The following is a 19,271-nucleotide window of genomic DNA, read 5'->3' as shown; positions in this document are numbered from 1 at the left end:
AGGCTAGTCTGAAATTAAATCCATTTTTTTAAAGCAGGATATTTACAACACATTTGTATACAACTGGAAATATCTCGGAAAGTCCATTTAAAGGAGATCTACTTGTGAAATTATTTTTTCTTTTAAATGAAGAGAACTTCTTGAACAGAAGTTCTAGCTTTCATAAAATAAGTAAGGTATTAAGTACTCACCAAAGCAGAAGAAGGTTTTGCAATAGGAATTATTTTACTGCAGAAGTACTAATTTATAGAAACAATATTGTATTATCTAATCTGAATATATCGCCCAGAGAATAAAAAAAAAAAAAAAAAAAAACATCGTAACAAAATCTGATGTCCCTCTTTGTATTCTATAATGAAGAAAACTATCCATGAAGGTGAACTAATGATTAATTTAAGTTGTAATGTAAACAATATTATAGTTACTACAATATGATATACTTCATGTCTTTTGTGCTTTATGCAATGTATGAAATTCTTTGTATTAAGCTCATTCAGTATAATCCTACTTTTCCAAAAGTRCATTTTTAAAAAATATATATTTATGCTATTATTTTGTATTTTAATTCACTGATTTCAGGCCAAATGCAACATAAAAATTTGTTTTTAAAAAGTTCAAACCCTAACACAGGATTGCTATAAAAAAGCTAGAACTAGAAAAGGGAAAGGGTAATATATATCCATTTTTTGCAAATCAAGAAAGAGCTCTCTCATACTTAATTTATTTCATAATTTTGACTATAGTCAAGAAAATTTTGCATTCAAGTTATATTCATCTTAAACTTTTTTTTTACTATAAAAATGTAAGAACTGTTACTGTAATATGGACTCATGTTAGTTCTAATTGGGACTCATAACTTTACCTGATAACTTTCCTCCTTCAGTTTTGACTCTTTAGGAAATCTGATAACTATTTTAAGATTTTACATTATTTCATTTTCAATTTTTGTTAGTTTCCCTTTTTACTCATAGCCTCTCACATCAGTTGTTGTCTTTAGAAAGGATATGACAGGAAGTTCACTGATGAAAGAAATGTTAAACCTAGAGAACTGTGATTCCAGAACTTTGTCCAAGCTTGTGAACCCAAAGCTTTTTGGGGTACTGTTGCAGTATCAGGGGATTGTCTGATACAGAAAAGGTGTCTTCTCTTGGCATGTTGATTCACCTTTGTGTACTGTCTGCACTAGCCAAGGAAATCATATAAACATTTTTAGTCAAGCATACAGTTACTGGCTAAAAAGGAAGAATATGATTTCTAATTGTGCATGCATGCATTTCAAAACGTAACTCCTGCATCTGGAAGTTTTATGCACATGAAAACATCATTATTCATTCCTATGTTCTTTGGATGGCATTTTTGTTGATGTTTGATGATAATTTATGTCATTGTTCTGTTGCCATATTTGAAATGCTATTATACACACATTTATGATAAAACGTGAAGAAGAACTAAATATTGATCTGGGTGCCTTGCCRAATATTGTTGAAAGGTGTTGTGATGCTGTTTTGCTATGAAGCACTGAGGCAAGTAGGGAGAATGTTATCAAATTGTTGTGCATACCCATTTTTTGTTAAAACTGTACAAGCAGAATAGAGTCAATGGAATTCTTGAGACTAAGATAGTTCTAAGCAACTAGAACTAGCCATGCATTCAGTCTAGCAACGGAAGAGATTTGATTGCTTTTTTAATTTGTTTTTTTTAAGGTAAGGTGGATGTTAGATACACTGGTGCATGTTTTTAACACTACTTGGCTTGTAAACTGTTGCTTCAACAATGTATTCAATTTGCTGAGGGCGGTTCCCTTTCACTGTAAATCTGTTATGACCATGTTAATTATTTTCTTTGGGAATAGTGAAACATTATTTACTGCCTATGGTAGCAAAGAAAATCACTTAAGCCTGCTTTTAGCCTCATTCCATGAGGATGGTTCAGTGTGTTTCCCTTAGTATTGCTGAAGACCACGTTCAGATGCTTTGGATTTGGCCAAAGTAGACACAAAAAGGCTTCAAGAGAGCCAAGCTAAAACAAGAGAAACTGTTTTCCAGTGATAAAATAGGGCATGCTAAAATACTCCATTTTAGGAGCTTAACATATAACAAATATTTTATTATTTCCTTCAAGAGTAGATGTAGATTTATCGGAATCACAAAAGGAGCTGTGGACATACCACAGCAGCAGGCAGTTATCACACGCTTTGATTATATGATAAACTTTATCTTGACCCTTCTTATTAGGGTGGGAGCCCACATGAAAAAGCTTCTAAAAATCAATTCTGGTCACTTGAAGCTGGAATATTTTCTTCATTTAATAGGAACTTTTCCATTTTCTCTCTTATAATGTGGCTGTTAGACAAGTAGTCTAGAGCTTTTTAAAAAAAGTCTATTCTATTTGTTGGCAGAGGATTTAAAATTTCAATTTTAGTTTTTTTACTATGTTTGATTGCTATTTTTAAATGCTATCTTAATGAGATAAAGTTAGCTCAGTGCTTGAAATGAGAATTTGCTAATCTATATAGTCGTTTCAAAGCTGAATACAAAATTAGGGAATCTAACTGCAAACAGGACATTGTATTTTTAGGAGTCTGGACTCCTGATTTTGCATGTAAAAGTAGTATCTATTTTAAACTTTTCTCAAACTTTCCTTGCCTTACCTGAAATATTTTTAAATTTGAAAGGGTACATTTGCACCTTTTGTAGATACATAGTAGTATGRTACTAATATTCCAGCGTTGTTGCTTACTTCTTTTACTTCTACAAAGTGAATCACTTTACATCTACAGTGGAAGAAGACATCAGTCCCACACCAAAGATCTAGTGACAAAACCAAGTTTTTTAGCAAATCTCTCAAGCTTTTTAGTTCCTGAAGGAACACATTCTACTCTCCYGCTGTGGGACAAATTAAAATGCTAAGTCAGTTAAAATGCAAAAGAGACRTACTGAAACAGTCATTAAATCTGTTGCTTTTGAGAAAACCTTTTCAACAGCCATGTCTTAGATCTCTTCTCAAAGGCTTTTCACCAGAAGTGTTTCTTGGCTTCAGAATAAGCTTCACTCGTGATGCAGAGTAGGCAGATGGAGCTTTTTATAACTCATTGTCAGCAAGGAAGTAACTTTTTTGCAGAGAACCATAAAACAAACTAAGCAAATTAATAGCAAACATATAGAAAAACACATTGGCATTCTCAGTAAGGGGAGCTTTTTAATGCAGAGCTATAAAAGCAGAAATGTAAACTTACATATGTTTAGTTAACTATATACTAATACATCCATTCTCACGTAATAAACTCAGTGGTCTCTGCATCAATTCCCCTTAATACAGCTGTAGCAGATCTACCACAGTCAAATACTCTGGTGTCTTTTTTAACACTCTGGAATTCCACATGCCGAGTGCAATGATCCTCCCCTTGGCTTTCCTCCCCCATCATGTAATCTAGTGTACTAGGTCAGTAAAAAGTTAAAAGGTGTATACATTTGGGATACTTATCTGAGCTATAGACTGCTTTTAAAGAACACAACTCTGAAGTCTTTCTGTAGTTCAGTGACACATTCATTAAGCTTTTGTATATGAATTACATACCCAAGGTTATATATAAGGGTTCTTTTTCATCATTTTATTCAGTATTATCTCATCTTTTTTTTTAGTTGATATGCTAACAAGTGATTTCCAGAAAAACTGAGAAACTCATTCTCATCCTTTCCTACATGCCCTGAGTTGTGAGAAAATTATTGTTCAACTTTGTAGCTTTCTTTAGGGAAATTGATAACACTATATAAACATGGTTTCTATATTTTTGCTTAAACCTTCCTCCAGAAGAGAAAATAGGAGTATTTGCAGCCCTCTATAGTGATTTTGAAAATGTAGCAAGTGCGTACCCCTTCTAAAATGCTGCCTTCTGTTAAGAGTTTAGTGCTCTAAAGAGTTGCAATTGATGTTAGATGCTCAGGAAAAGGAGARAGATCAAACAATAGTCTGTGATGGCAGAACTTGTTTGTACAAAGTATATTCTTAAGTCTTGATTGTACACGTCAGCATAGATTTTGCTATAATTCTGCTAGTTACAGGTCACAAGTTGTAAAATAAAAAATAGTCATCTTTCTTTGAAACTAATTTGATAACGAAAAAAATATTTAAGTATCTTTAACTCTCAGTCAGCAAAATGCATGAGTAGGTTCATGAAGTCACTGCAGCTATCCACATGTAAGCTGATCAGCTAAGCCAGGTTTCTTATGAAAATATGAAAAATTCGTATGAAAATAGTGTAGATCTGTATAAAATACTGCTTCGTTACAAAGGAAGTACTAGTGTATCCTTAAGAAAACAGTTTTAAATTAATGGTGCAAAATTTTCATATAATTTATATCAACTGGAATGAATAGCAAAGAAATACATGAAAATTTCTATGGACGTGATAAATTATACAGAAAAAGAAAATTGTATTTTTCTTTAATACTGTCAGTACAGTATTACGTAGTCTGACCATCATCAGGAATACTGATGGTACGGATGACACGATCAGGAATACTTACTGAGACAATTCCACATTACTGTGTCTTGCTGTGGGAAAATATTCCTGTTCAGGAAAGATACTTTAATSCATAGAAGCATGTATGCTTTGCGTCTATTGCACATTCCTGTATTGCTTATAAACACTAGCGTTGTTCTTCTTGCACTTAATTTTTGTAAAGTGTCTTAAACTAGAATCCTTGTTTAATTACCTTCCAAAAGTACAGTCTAGTTCAATAATGCGAGGTGAAGATTTCTAACAGTGCTGAGAAGACTGGGCTGCTCTTTGCATGTATTTGTGGCCAGATCGTTTTCCTTCCTTAATTCCTCTTTCCGCCAGTCAGACAGCTTTAGATTGTGCATTCTTTGAGGTTCAGACACCTTCTTCAGAKTCTCAAGCCAAATATACTGCTGTATTTATTAACTGCTTATCCTTTTGCTAACACTGTCCTTTAATTTTGCTGTAATTAGACATTTTAGTACAAGTTTAATGCAAATTTAAATACAAATTTTGGCAATATTTTAAGAACGGTACTTATAAGGCTTCCCATAGTGAACAGGAAGAATAAAGACACTCTACCCTTTAAAATGCCTTTGAGTCTTGAGTGTTCCCTAGGTTATCAAGTGTTTCAAAAAGCTTTCGATAGCCTTTAGATTCCAGTTAAACCTGATATTTTTGCTGTGACCTACAACTATTTGGATATATCTGAACGGAAGCTGTTTTATAGGGAAAACCCAACATTATAAGAGCCACATTTTGCATTTGCATACACGCAGCACTTGCAACATCACTGTTGACGTTTTTGCCCTTAAGCAGTATAATTGAGTTAGTATCGTGGTCTGTGGCCTTAATGTAATGTGAAACATGATGGTGTGCTTGTGCTTGTAGCTGGCAGAGAACACTTACGCGTTCTTCACTAACAAAGCTGACTACTTAGTTATTTGAAAGATACTATTAGGTGTTTTAAAACAAACAGGTCAGAATAAAGATTATTTTTGGTAACCCAAGRTATGCTTTTTAACAGATAAATCTATGTTTTACAGATACATATCTCCATATGTAGGCTATGTGGCCACCTTAAACGTACCATTTTAAGAAAGAATCCCTTTCTTGAAATACTACAAATGGAACTTGGAGAGAAGTCCCAATTTAGAAGTTAATTGGCATTATTAATTATTTTCTGTTGTTAGCAAGTGAATTTTATAGTGCCTATTAAGATGTTAGAGAGTCCGCAATGTTTTTTAAAAAGTTATTTGAGTAGCAGTGAAACGACTTCTATTTTATTTTCTAACAACTCTGCAATAATTATAATATATTCCATACATTTTTGTCAGGTTCCTAACCAAGCTACAACTCAAATAAAATTCTTTTTTGATTGGTGGCAGTGTACCTTGATAAGGTAATGTCTGCTCTTCAGAAGCGTSTCTCCATCTTCTCATTTCAACCTCATAAGGTGTACTTTGAATTACTTCAGTTTTCATAGTTCCTCCATCTGTTCTTCTTCTTAATTGTTAGATTGCCAGCTTTCAGCTGACTGACTTAGCTACTTTCYGTACTTGTCTTGTCTTGTCATCTAATGTTCACTTTCTGTTTTTTCCTCAATATTCAATTTTGTCAGCATTACTCTTTTGTTCTACTCCCTTTAAGTTAGACTAGCTATGTTTTCCCTGCACCTTCCTACCCTTTTTTCCACTCTTACAGATTCAGGGAAAACGTGCCCACATTTTCGGAAAGGTTGATGGGCCCAAACGGTTCTGCCTGATGATTTCTTGAAAATGTTTAGCTCCCATAATGAAGATTATGCCATTTTCAGTGCTATCTGTTCCAGTATTAGTTATCCCACTGCTTTTTATATATCATATTTATTTGTATTTTTACAGTAATATAACSTTGTTGAATTAATATGTTATGCTTAATATGTGATTCTTTAAAGCTCTCCACTCCTTCGTTAAAGAACTGTGTATGTGTATGATTGCTTATTCCCCCCGTGGCACTGTACTTTGCCAGGGTCCCTGCCATTCACTCTGGAAGTCACTCCACACTCATCTGCATTCTCTCTTCTTTCCTGCTACAGCTCATTCCACAAAGCATCGCCATTTTTAACAAAAGTACATCTCAGTTCTAAATAACTTTCTATAGCTGCTTTAAATAATTATAACTATCCTAAACTTTAACTATCCTCAAAGTTGACAGCATAGGTTTAAATCTGTCCTGTATTTTGGGGAACTATCAGGGTAGAGTTTCATTTTTCTACAGCTTTACAAGTTTAATATGATTTTTTTTTCTTTTGGTAAATACTGGTTTCCGGTCCATATTCTTGCTTTGAAATTGCTATTTAGACATTCTAAGTTGCCTAAAATGTTATGTTTAAAGGAGGGAAACAGTTTTTTATAGATAACTGGTTTGGAGGAAGAAATGATTTCTGAGAGTGCACTCTGAARCTATGTTGTATTCCATTTACCACASTTTTATTTGAAAATGCATAATAYGTGGTGTTTAGTGGTATTTTCTTTGAAGATGGACCTGACTGATAGGTGCAACATACATGCACTGCTATATAACTTTGTCTCTGTGCAAGTTTAACTAGCGCTTGAACAGAGGGTGGCTATTTCAATGCATGTCTTCAGAAAATTGTCAGCTTCTTTTACCGATATGACACCAGTGCTCAGCAAATCCCTGCCAGCCTTTTATATTCCATATTCTTATTATTTCCTTTATTTTTAAACAGCCTTTTATTGTTGTCCTCACTCTTTTTTTTCCTCAAGCCAAGAAAACTTTTCTCAGTTAAATGCGTGAAGAGAGAGAAAAAAAATCTATCTGGTACTATAACCCATTCTGACTTCTCATCCTGTCTTTCTGTCTCCACTCAGTTCACCTTCATCTCTGTCTTGTTTATGGTTTTATTTTTCTTAGTACTTAGTACTTCAGCTGTGCTAAAACCAAGTTTTCTAATTTTTGAAAGTCTCCCTGGATATTGTCTGTCTCAACTCCCTTAGATCTAGTTGAGTATGCCAGCTATTTCCAGGGCACTTCTTTCTCTTAGATTCCCAAGTATGGTTCCATCCAGTCATATGAAAAATATTACTTCATATTACACTGAGAACCTGTCTGATAAGTGGAAGTGAGGTATACAAAGATTTTTGTAGATTTCTTTTATTCTATGACCTTATCATTTAGTASATAGTGGTTGACTTAGCAGTTGTATGCACCTGAGCTAGCCACACTCTTTTTTAAAACTTTGTCATTTGCATACAGTAGGTGTCTGTTCCTCTGTTTGTCTTGAGAAATGAAGTTCCAAACTATATAAAAAATAAGAAGCTTAAAGAACATTATTTTCTTGTTGTGCTTGGCAGCCTATTATTTCCTCTCACCTCCTATTATTAAAAATCAGTATTTCTATTATTAAACTTGATTGTTTGGGTAAAACTAAAGTATTAAAAGAACAACAATTTCAGAAAGAAATACTTGTATTCTAGTAGTTTCAAATGGGAACATGGAAAAGAACAAAGATTTTAAATCTTAGCAGTATTGAAAGGCCCCTTGTTGCCTATTTTAGTAGAAGATTGAATTCAAAGCCCTTTCTATTTAATTCCTTTTGCTTTAATGGTAGGAGTGGCTTTTAGCAGCAAGAGGGAAGCCTTTTAGCTTCCAGCAGCTTGGAGACTGTAATCACACACATCGGGTGATCACACATAAGGTCTGCGTGGCCAAAGGAGATGAGATAAGACCTTAGAGGCCATCGGGATTATTCTCTCTTGGCTGCTATCATTTATTTGAATAACATAGGCCATTGTTCCTTTCCTGAATTCATAGATGAGGCAGTAATACCGATTTGGGAATTGAGGTTCACAATTCAAGAAATAGATCTTGGAGTGAGTCATCACTGACAAGTTTCTAGAATCACTGGCTTCATGTGCAGTAGCAGCCAGAAAAAGCCAGCAAAATGTGAGGTATCATGATATTGTGTTGACAAGACAGCGGACRTGTTATTTTTGTCACTGTATAAACCCTGGATGTGTCCGCGTCCTCAGTACTCTGTGCAGTCGTGTTTGCACCTCACAGAGAACAGTGGCGTTCGTTAGAGTTGGGCAATGAAAGCGATTACAGGGCTGGAGCAGCTCCCTTACTAAGGAAAGCTAAATAAAAAGACTAGGACTATTCATTTTGGAGAGAAGAATGAAGGTTGATTTAAGTTGTGCTTGAGGTGTAGATGGTGAATGGGGTGATAGCAGAATTACTTGTTTTCCATATCTCACACACTGAAACTAATAGGAAATAAATAAAAGAAGGGACTTTCAGTTAGCATTGTGAGTGTCTGTAGCTGCTACAGGACGTTGTGGAGACATACATGTGATGTCAGTGGGTACAAAAAGGGCTTGGAAAACTTCCCAGCCAACAGGACCAAGTCAGACAGTAAGGACAGAGTGGGCAGGAATGTACCCTCTGCCATCCCTAACCCTGTGATAGCAGCTGCTGGCAGAGCAAGAGGAGTGGAGTCTGCCGCCCCTGGGGACAGAGTGAACCATCGTTTTTGGATAGCTCAAATTGTGATGCAGTACTGCAGTGCCACAGCTACAAGAGATATACACTAACTGGTTAAGCCAGAGGTGGCAGTGGCTGTGGGCCCTGCCTTGCACAGGTGGGTGGGCTGGATGTTATACAGRAAGATGTGGTGCTTTGCTCTTCCCTGCCCCACAGTGCAGCCTCCAGCATGCTGATACTGAAACACCCTCGATGAGGCAGAGACAAGATGCAAGCTATTTAGATATTTCTTTCCTTGTTCCTCCTCCTTTTCCACTTCTTCACATACACACATRCACATTTTGTAAGCCACAGAGCAATGATATAGTACATACTAAGAGAGTGCAGAAGCACACAATTTAGTTCCTTGAATTGTACTTTTTAAAAAGTATTATTTTAGATCAAAAAATAGGAACAGTCTCATTTCCTATACATATATATGCGCGCGCGCACACACACACACACACACACGTACGTACGTACGTACGTACGACTTTGTCCTTTTGAGAAACAAGAAGGATATGATCCAGTTACTTTACCCTCTGAAATATGAAATCTCTAATTTTAAAGAGTTAATCAGGAACTATTTCTGCTGTAATTGTTTTACCAGCAGTCCTAGGGTAGTCAGAAGACTATGACAGTGTAATTAAAAAAAAAAAAAAATCAAGAAACTTCAGGTTTTTTTAAAACGTTCTTTCTTTGTATGATGAATTAACACATTTTCTTTTTCACTGCTCTTTTAACCCTATTGCACTGTCTTCAAATCCCCTAGTAAAAGCAGATCTATTGAATATCCCATGGCTGAAATTCAAGTGCTATGTTACAGAAGCACCTGTGTCTGACTTCCAAAATCAACTCAAACTAATTAACTGAGTCAGTCTCAAATAAATAAAAACCAAATACCTATTTACTGCTGTAAACAGATGGCTTCAGAATGGACAGTTTATAATGACAGCCTCTAAAAATGTTTAGATCAGTAMGTAAGTGCCTGTTGGCTAGAAAGTCACATGGAGTCCAAGCCCTGGAAGCACTGCGCACTRGGAGAACGCAGAGAGGAGACAGATACTCTGCAGCCCAATTCCTAGTGCTGCCAAAGGACGTCACATCACTTCTGGTAGCATCATGCTGTAACCAGCAGTTCTCCTCCTCGCGGAAGGATTGTCCTACAAACGCGTTTATTTCTTTTACTGGGAATGCTTCATATACAGTTAACCCTTCATACAGAGAACAGCATAAAATTTGGAATAGAATCTACTGCTAGAGAAATTCAGCTACTTCTRTGTTGATTATACACTTTAATGCTATTACTTACTTTAAAAACACTATTTAAATATATCCTTTTTCATAGCTTTAGAAAATACCTTTAACTAAATCAACAGCTAAAAAATAAATCAGTACTGGTAGAAAAAGAAAAGTGAGATGAAAAACTGTCCTTATTGGTTAAATATATTAATGTAGATCTCTAACCTTATTTAGTCCCACTTTGTATGTGTTGGGTTTKTTTGTTTGTTTGTTTGTTTTTGGGTTTTTTTGCCTTTTTTGGAGGTGGGGGGGTAGCATAATTACCAGCATATATTCTGGCTCTAGCTTTGCCAATTCACTCCTGCTTACACTTTGTACAGAAATTTGTACAAAAACTAAAATTTAAAGCATACAGTAATCCTGAAGAATGGTGTCAGTCTGAACATTTTCAGTCTTATGCTTTCAAATTGTTGCTTTCAGTTGTTCAGTAAGAACAGCTAGTCTGTTATAGCTTTCTCCCAGAGTTTGATTTCTCAGTCAGCRAGGAATCCATAGAAGTATAAACAATTCCTAGCCTCCAGAGAAGTGAAAACRGTTAGCTCACAGCAACAGTCAGCTTTGCCCCTTCTCCGTCAATGGAATGTGAAAATACTCCTGATGCAGAGGAGCTTGGCTSCTTCAGAGCAATTTAAGATTTCCTGGATAACACACACATTCCGAATGAAACATATGCGGTTTGTTTGAGGGACAGAATGGGACATAGCCCCATTAAATGGACTAATGCTTTAAGACCAGGGTGTTGTTGCTGCCAGACAGTGACTCACATTTACTTTGGGCTTTTATATCTCTGCAACCTAAGCAAAGCATTTGGCATAGCTATGGTTGTTGTGAACATTACTTGATAAATACTATGACAGTTCCTTGGAGAGGGAAATGATTATAGAGGCCTATTTGTATACTGTGGTCTGACAATATTATAGCATTTTGCATTGTGATTTGCAGTCCAAGCTAACAATAAGAATTCTCTTCAGAATTATACCAAGTCTTAGTATGCAGTCTGTTATTGCTAATAGTATTGGTTAGAGAATGGGACATACCTACTTAGYGCATTTTTCTAGTTTATATATGAAAGTAATATGCCAAATCATGTGAGAAGCCTGAACCTGGAGTTTTTTTTGCTGTCTAGCACTTGCCCAGTGTTAATCAGGGCTTGCACATCTACTGCTTTAAGAAAACAGAAAGTCACTCTGCATACACACTCTTCATAGTTTATTACTGCTTGTAATCTGGACTCCAAAGGCCTTATATTGCTTGTGGATCACAGAAAAAGCACACAGGCACTACCACTTCACTTAGTGATGAACAGAAATAATCAATAGCTAATGGTTCATGTTTTGCTACCTGGGAAAGCGTGGGAAGTAGTAGGGGTAGCAGGGATAAGAAAAGCTGCAAGACTTCTGAAGTCAGCCCTAGTACCATATCATATAAACTTAATCCCATAGTCAGGAAGGGAACAAGCCACTGGAAAAAGATTTCAGCTTTCCTCACAGCAACTGAGAGCAGTTTCAAATCTGAAGAGGTTACAAATTGAAGAAATTAACCTTGCTAACTAAAGTCTTCTCTGTGACATCTAAACTTGCACTCGGTATAACCTTGTTTCCTACAACAAGGAAAAGACYAGAACAACACAAAGACTGAAAATCAGAAAAAGCAATAAAGGAAAAGAGTACAAAGTCAGAAGGACAGAAACAGAAAAATGAGGAAAATACAGGAAATAAATACAGGTTAGGGGAAGGGAGTATTAGGGTATATCCTAATTATGAGGGATAGGAGCTACTGTTAGTAAACAAGAAACGTCCAGCCTCTTTTACTAATAYGTTAAAAAGGCTCTTGTCATTCTAGGTATCTTGTATAAAAATTTAAAAGCATAAAAATCATGCTGCTGACAATATATGAAAAATATTGGTGAACTGTCACTTTTTAACTGTTACACAAGTTGTCTTCCCCTCTTGCTGTAAAGTCAGTTTAACCAAAAAAATCAATCAATAATAYTTGAGCAATACAAAGTAATCTTATTCTAGGTCATAGTCTGTAACTTCCTTAAATAACTAAATGTCCTCAATTAGACTGTTTATCCATGTTATAAGCACTTTTGCATAGRTCTTCATATGTACAACAAGATTAATTACATATAGTTAAATAATTGATAAAGTTAACATTATACTTGAGCAGATTAGATCCTTGATAATTTGCACCTAGTGCACATGGCAGACTTGTATTCCTGAAATTTAGCAAGTAAAAGCCATTAAAAGATAGTCATGCTGCTTAAAGACCCCTTTAACAGCAGAAACTGTGTGTACAGGTATTTTATAGCACAAACATCACTTCCTGCCCTTAATTGCAATACATAGAATTTTTTTTTTAGTATAAGTAATTAGAAATATTTCCAACTTGAATTGTTCTTCCAGCTCTTGAAACCCTTGAAAAGGATGCTGACTGTGAATTGCAGCTAATACAGCTATAGATGTCTGCACATGGTAGGCAGTAAGAAAGAGATTAGACATAAATAGGTTTGAAATAATTTTTTTAAGTGATAAGAGAGTATTCCAAACTTTTCTTTTTTGTCTAAGTGTATAAAATTACATGCTTTATTTGGCAGTGATAAGCATGAATCAATCCACATTTACATGCCAGTTTGCTTAGTGATCCCCGTACAGGCTGGTTTCTTTTCCTTCCTGTATTACTTACTTTCCTAGATTTGAAACGAARTAATAAATACAGCTATAAAAGGATTAATACATGCATAGTTTTTTAACAGTAACTTGGGGGGCGGGGGGGAGAGGAAGGGAGTTCTTTCAATTCCTGCCCAGGGGTTTACTGTGATCAGTTCCTATCATTTGGGCATTGATTTAGGCCAGTCCACAGAATACTAGTGCTCCTATGCAAAGCAACTGCGCTAGCAGAAGACTGACTTACACCAACAGCTGACACAAATTAACAGGACTCGAGCTACTCCTACCCGTAAACAAGCCCCCTCTACCTTTACACCGCAGGCAGCCTCGCGCAGTCAGGTCCTGCTCTCAGCTGGCGTTTCTGGAATGTACTGCGATAAGAAATCAATATACTTGATCAACCACCGCCTCATTTTGCATCTTTTCAGTATGCCTGTATGCTTGGGGGGAGGGGGGGAATTAAATTCTTCCCATTCTTTTCTCTTACTCAACTCCACTTCTTTTCTTACAGCACACTACAAGTGAAAGTCTCGGAGCCGCAGAATTCAGTAGACGTGAACACAGAAAACGAACATTTGAAGTCCATAAAGATGTGCCTTAATCAGCCCACTGAGTGGAATCTGAGTTTTGCAGCAGCATCTCTTGCCAGCTGTAAAGTTTTTAACCAAAATCTCAAAACTGATGAGAACAAGTAGATTGCAGCTGTTCTTGCACTATTATTTTGTACATTGTTCTTGATTTTTTTTTCTGCTGAATAATAAGCATTTATTACATTGATCTTGAAATGATCTTGTGTGATTTGGCTTTATATTACTACTAGCATTATTCATTTTGATGTACTTTTTTTAAAACATGAAGTTTCACATCTGACCATCATGAAATTTTTGCAGTACAAGTCTGTATCAGAATCAGATGTTCCCCTTTAGGAGTATTGTGATTTTCTATGCTCTTTAAGTTTATTACTTTCCAGTTTTATTTTTGTGCACGAAAATTAATATATTATGTAATTTGTGACATAGGTCACCATGTAAAGATTTATGGTAATAACAATTCAAACAACTCTGCAACAGGTGAAGATTGACTACCTCCAAGCAAAGCAGTAAAAAGAGAAGATAATTTATCTAAGGAGATCTCCTTCATAAACAGTTTGAAACATATTGAACAACCATGTATTTCTGCAGTATACTATCATCTTCATTTATCTGGAGGACTTTTGTGTGCCAGTGTTTACTGACTATAATGTCTGAATGAAAGGCCAACTCTACAGGAGACTCTCTTGAAAGATTATCATTCAGCAAATCTGTATCTGCACTTTTTTGAGGTTTCTGCTAAACGGTCTTTCTTCCCCTTTTGTTTTTATAAATTTATGCCGACCACGAATTAAAATGGATGTAAATGCTCTTCCTATTTCATTTTTTTCTTGTACTTTGGAAACTTAATGTAAATATCAAATTTCAAAAATTATTCAGAAAAGGTATGGTTGTAGTTGACTACATCATAGACATTTCAAGTCTAAATCAGCTTTAGTAAAATTAATGTGCTTCATTCATCAAAACTTTATTATAGCTATAACAAAAATGTTAGAATAAAACTGTACTAGATCTCTCTCTTTTCTGGAGTCATACATTCAACAACTAGTGTAGAGATTCCTTAATTCAATAAATTGTATATCCTTTACTTGCCAAGAGCCAGTTTTCCAGCAGAAAATTTCCTTGGAAGACATTGTATTCTATATAACAAGGGGTTTGAGTATTCACTTTAAATTGTCCTATTTAATAAAATGAAGATACGAGTCTTCTTTCTAAAAGTTTGTTAGTTGCAAATACAATCCAGTTATTAGATTCCTGTGAATTCAGGTAAGTCTGACAAGTTCCCACAAGGATATTAAGTCATTGAAATGTCAGACAGGCAGAACAAAATTCCTAATAAACACTCATCACCAAGCCACACTGTCTAGATGGTCTTTAATGTGTTTGGATTCCATGGGGAAAGCAAGCCAAAGAGAGAATGAAACTTCCTGGGGGACAGGCTCTGGAATGGAGCACAACCAAARCACAATGAACAGTAAGTAATCTGGGCTAGCCAAAAAGGTACATTGAAACAGTCTTACAAGCTGGTTTGTAAGCTTGTACAAAACCAGCTTTTGCACAGAACTAATGAGGTCTGTGTCCTGATTCACATGTCTCAAGGAAGAGATGCCATGAGGTTTTTCTCCATGTCAAACAAACTGAGTACACAGAATAGCTTTTTCGTTACAGGGGTGTCTCACCTCAAAAACACTATATTATTGTCGTAGCACTCACCATTCAAATTTCAATAGTGACCAAAGGAAAATCTTGAAAAAAGAAAATACTGAGTTGTCTGAAGAGGTTGATTAAGCAAACAACAATGCTAAATCTGGTGTTAAGAAACAAAGATTAGTGGGGAATAAATAAATGTTGGAGGATCACTAAGTTTGTAAGARACCACTGCTAGCTTATAATTCTTTCACGTGCAAGCAAGTTCTGTAATTCAGGTCCAGTTTGGCTCTTGCACTCAAGACGTTCCACCTAACTCACTCCCATTGCTCCACACAAACAATAGTTTTAAGAAGGTAGACAAGAAAAAAAAAAACCCACAAAAGCCTTGCTATATCCAGTGTCCTCCAAAAGCAAAAYCAGCATTCAAAAATACCAAAGGAAAAACCCTGTTGTCTTTAGCCAGGAGAGAACATGAGAGCAAGAGAATGAGTGCAAGCGTGAGATAAAAATCAGTAACATTATTTTATAGCTATAAATAGTAGTGCATACCAAATCTTTTGCCTCCAGGTTGTAAGCTACTTCTGAATTTGGCTCCTTATCTCCTTTGAACATACCCAATTACAATTGTATGGGACACTGAGAAATTCAACTGCATATATTTAAACTYTGATTATTGCCAATACCGACTGCCAAATGCCTTTTTGTTGTGTTTTTCACATGCATTAAATCATGCTCACCTGTAATTTAGCAGCTATCTCTTCTCAAAAGAAGWAGTAATTTTGCAAGAGTATATCCCTTGTAGTAAAAACCCTTCTCAGGCTAGGGGGCAGAGAAGGGTTGGAAATCACCTGCCAGTTCCTGGTCAACTTTCCAGTGTGAAACAGAATCACAGGATAACTTGGGTTGGAAGGGATCTCCAGAGAGCTGTAGCCCAACATCCTGCCTAAAGTAGGGCCAATTTTGAAGACCAGGTTGCTCAAGGCTTGGATCAGTTGAGTCTTGAAAACRTTTTAAGTCAGARACTGCGCAACCTCTCTGGGCAACCTRTTCCGCTGCTTGTTTTTCCTCATACCAATCTGCCCCCATGGTGCTTCAGCTTAGGCCCACTGCCTTTTGTTCTCCCACCTTGTGCCACTGTGTGGAGCCTGTCTCCATCTCCTCAAACACCTTGTCGTAGGAACCAGGAGCTGCAGTTAGGTCCTCCAGAAGCCACCTTTTCTCCAGATGGACCAAGCCCCACTCCCCCAGGTTCACGTCAAAGGGAAGCACTCCGGATCCCAACCAGCTGGGAGTCCTCAAATGAACCTGGTCCAGTTTGTCAATACTTTTATTAACAAATACTAGTGAAGCCACATCCACAGCACAGACATCCACTGATTAACACAGGTGACTGATGGGGAGCCTGATCATTCCATACAATAGCATACCTGAAGAGAGCACAGGGAGACAACCTGCAGCGTGGCCAGGCACGATGGGGCAGCAAGAAGGCAAAACTCAAGGTCTCCATCTTATTTGGAACTACATTTCCAGAGAAGCCTTTTAAAACTGTTATTGTTCCTGCTTTTCCTAGAAGCTCATTTGGACCAAAAAAACAAAGGGAACTACCAGCAGTTGTTGAAAGCCTATTAGTGGTAGAAGAGTGAGCCACTCATTCCTTCCTGGAGAGAGAAGAGAAAAGCAAAGACAGGAAACTTTTAACTGAATAATAAAGAATAAAAACAGCCTAAACTTTAAAGCACAGGGGAAGGTCTGATTGACAGACAGCTGGGAAAAAACGAAGGATATACTTCACCCTTTTGAACTACGTTCAGGAAGCGTTCAAGGGCACAGGCAATGACTGATCTCAAGTGGTCGCACACACAAACTCACACTAGGAATACAAATTAGAATAAGCATTTGAAGGAGAAAAATTAACAGAAGGAGCTCAAAGCTTCAAAATTCTGTCTAAAGTTATAATAAAAACACTTAAAGTTATATAAGCTTCTTAATAGCAAATATTACTGCACAAAGAATGTTTCATAGTATTTCATGGTCTGAAAGATTTCTGGCAAAAACTGAAAGGATGAAAAGCAACACAATCCAGTCTCCATTTTCTATATATAAATCTGAAAACAGCRTAGTACTTTGGGCATAGCATGTTGGGGACACTACTTATTCACTAGCATCTCYAATACATCTCTGAAAATTACTGAAGATCGCCTGCAATATATTTATTTTAGATGGAACTTCCTTAGAAAGCTGCATTCAACATAAGTAGGTAACATGTCCACGTCAAGTAATCAACATGAGTTTTTGCTGATCAGCTTGGAAATTATACAAATGTAACAAGGACGTAATTGATAGAGGGTTTCYATACCAAAAACTGTCTCAAATAGCCAACTACACTATTTTGACTTTATTTAAAATAAAGTAGACACATACACCTGCAGTAAGCATAATGCACAATTCGGATCGATTGTATTTTATGTTAACATGAACCATAAAATATCCCTTGACAGTCACCAGACATGCAGGCCAACAAATAGAGAAAGTAGGTGCATTAAAGGCAGGTATATTTAAAGGTGCTGCAATCAAGAGCACTCACTCCATGTCAAATATTATCTTTGAATAATATGTTTTTTTTTTAATTCACTTTAAATATGTAACTCTTGATAAACAAAACCATACTTACCACCAATAACAATCTTCATTTGAAGATTAAAAAAAATTCTTTACTGTAAAGTAAAACAAAAAACTAGAGTTTTGTTCCGGTTATATTTTAAGAATAAGATTTTTATTACATAAATGATGCACTTAATTTGGGATATATTATCAAAAAAGTATTAAAAAATAAAAGAGTTCCTAGAAAAATCTACAATTTTAAATGATCATAATTATAGAAGTTAAATTGACCAACAACAAAACAAAGCTTATTTTTCAAGCCTGCTATTAACTATTAGCATTGGAACACTTTCACTACTTTTGTCTTCATTCATCTGCTTCTCTATTCAGAAGGCTTGAAAGATTCATTCTTGTTTTTTCCAGTGCTGCTGTTTTCGCTCGTCTTGAAGGCCTTGAACTTGACATTGGGACTGGTTCTGGAATTTCATCACCACTGAAATATAAAATATTTTAAGTTAAGGCTAGAAAGACCATAAGAAAAATTAAAAGTATTTATATTAACAAACTTAAAGCCATGCCTAATAAAAACAGTCTTGAAGAGTAAAACACTTCCTACTAATTATGTACTTGACATTTTTAGAGAATAATGTACTTATGTTTAAGTGATATAGCTGTATCAGAAAAGATAATCAAGTGTTTATAGTTGCAAAATATGCAAAAAAAAACCCACAAAAAGATCAGGTGGTGAATGGATCAAAGTGAATACATTGAATAAGCAAACTGGAAAGGTTAACCCTGACCTAAGGTCCATGGGTTATTTGCATGAGAAAGAGTGAGTACAACGGAAAATTTTAACGATAATGGCTTTTTAACACTTACGGCCTATGTGATCTAAAGGGAAGAAATGTATTGTGTTTATTTGTTTATCTCTCATTCCCATAAGCTTATCAATTAAATGTTGAAAAAACGAGAAAAAAGCAGCAGCCAAATGTGAAAAATACCAGATTCTTCTGCACAGCAGTTATTAAATCAAAAAATGGAAAAAGTAAACATTAGAAAAAGTTAACCGAAGTCAGAAATCTAAGTTGAATAGAACATAATTTATGTACCAAACATGCAAAAATGAATGACATGCTCTTAGGCACTGATAATAAAACATGAAGTTGTCAAACCTGCCATTATCATTCCTCATCAGTTCAAATAAATAATTTTTCTTAAATATTCTTCTCCATGTTAGGARCAGAGGATAAAGATACAAGTTTGGGGGAGGAAAAATATTTGAATTAAATTCTTTTGCTAGAATTGACATCACACTTGCAAGGGTGGAAGAGGAGGGATTTACCTGTCACTGGCACAGGTTACAGTTGTGCGATTTTTTCTTCTGCTCACAGACCTAGCTTCTGCTGCTACTTTTCGCTGTCCTAAGTGTAA

General features: G+C 35.8%; 1 protein-coding gene across 1 annotated transcript in view; it reads right to left on the bottom strand.

The window, feature by feature from the left end:
* Nucleotides 1-17,990: 17,990 nt before the first annotated feature.
* The window catches only part of NCAPG (non-SMC condensin I complex subunit G), a 29,405-nt gene continuing 28,124 nt past the window's right edge, over nt 17,991-19,271 (bottom strand). The window contains exons 20-21 of the mRNA XM_085307487.1: nt 19,183-19,261; nt 17,991-18,333 (exon numbers count right to left, since the gene is read on the bottom strand). Coding sequence (XP_085163613.1) covers nt 18,207-18,333; nt 19,183-19,261 — 206 coding nt within the window. The 3' untranslated portion in view covers nt 17,991-18,206. The remainder of the gene's footprint in view (nt 18,334-19,182; nt 19,262-19,271) is intronic.

This window comes from Rhea americana, unplaced genomic scaffold (assembly GCF_003343005.1).
Source record: "Rhea americana isolate MKP2758 unplaced genomic scaffold, rheAme1 scaffold_26, whole genome shotgun sequence".
Lineage (NCBI taxonomy): Eukaryota > Metazoa > Chordata > Aves > Rheiformes > Rheidae > Rhea > Rhea americana.
Note: the sequence above shows the minus strand (reverse complement) of the source record. Positions and strands in the feature narration are given on the sequence as shown.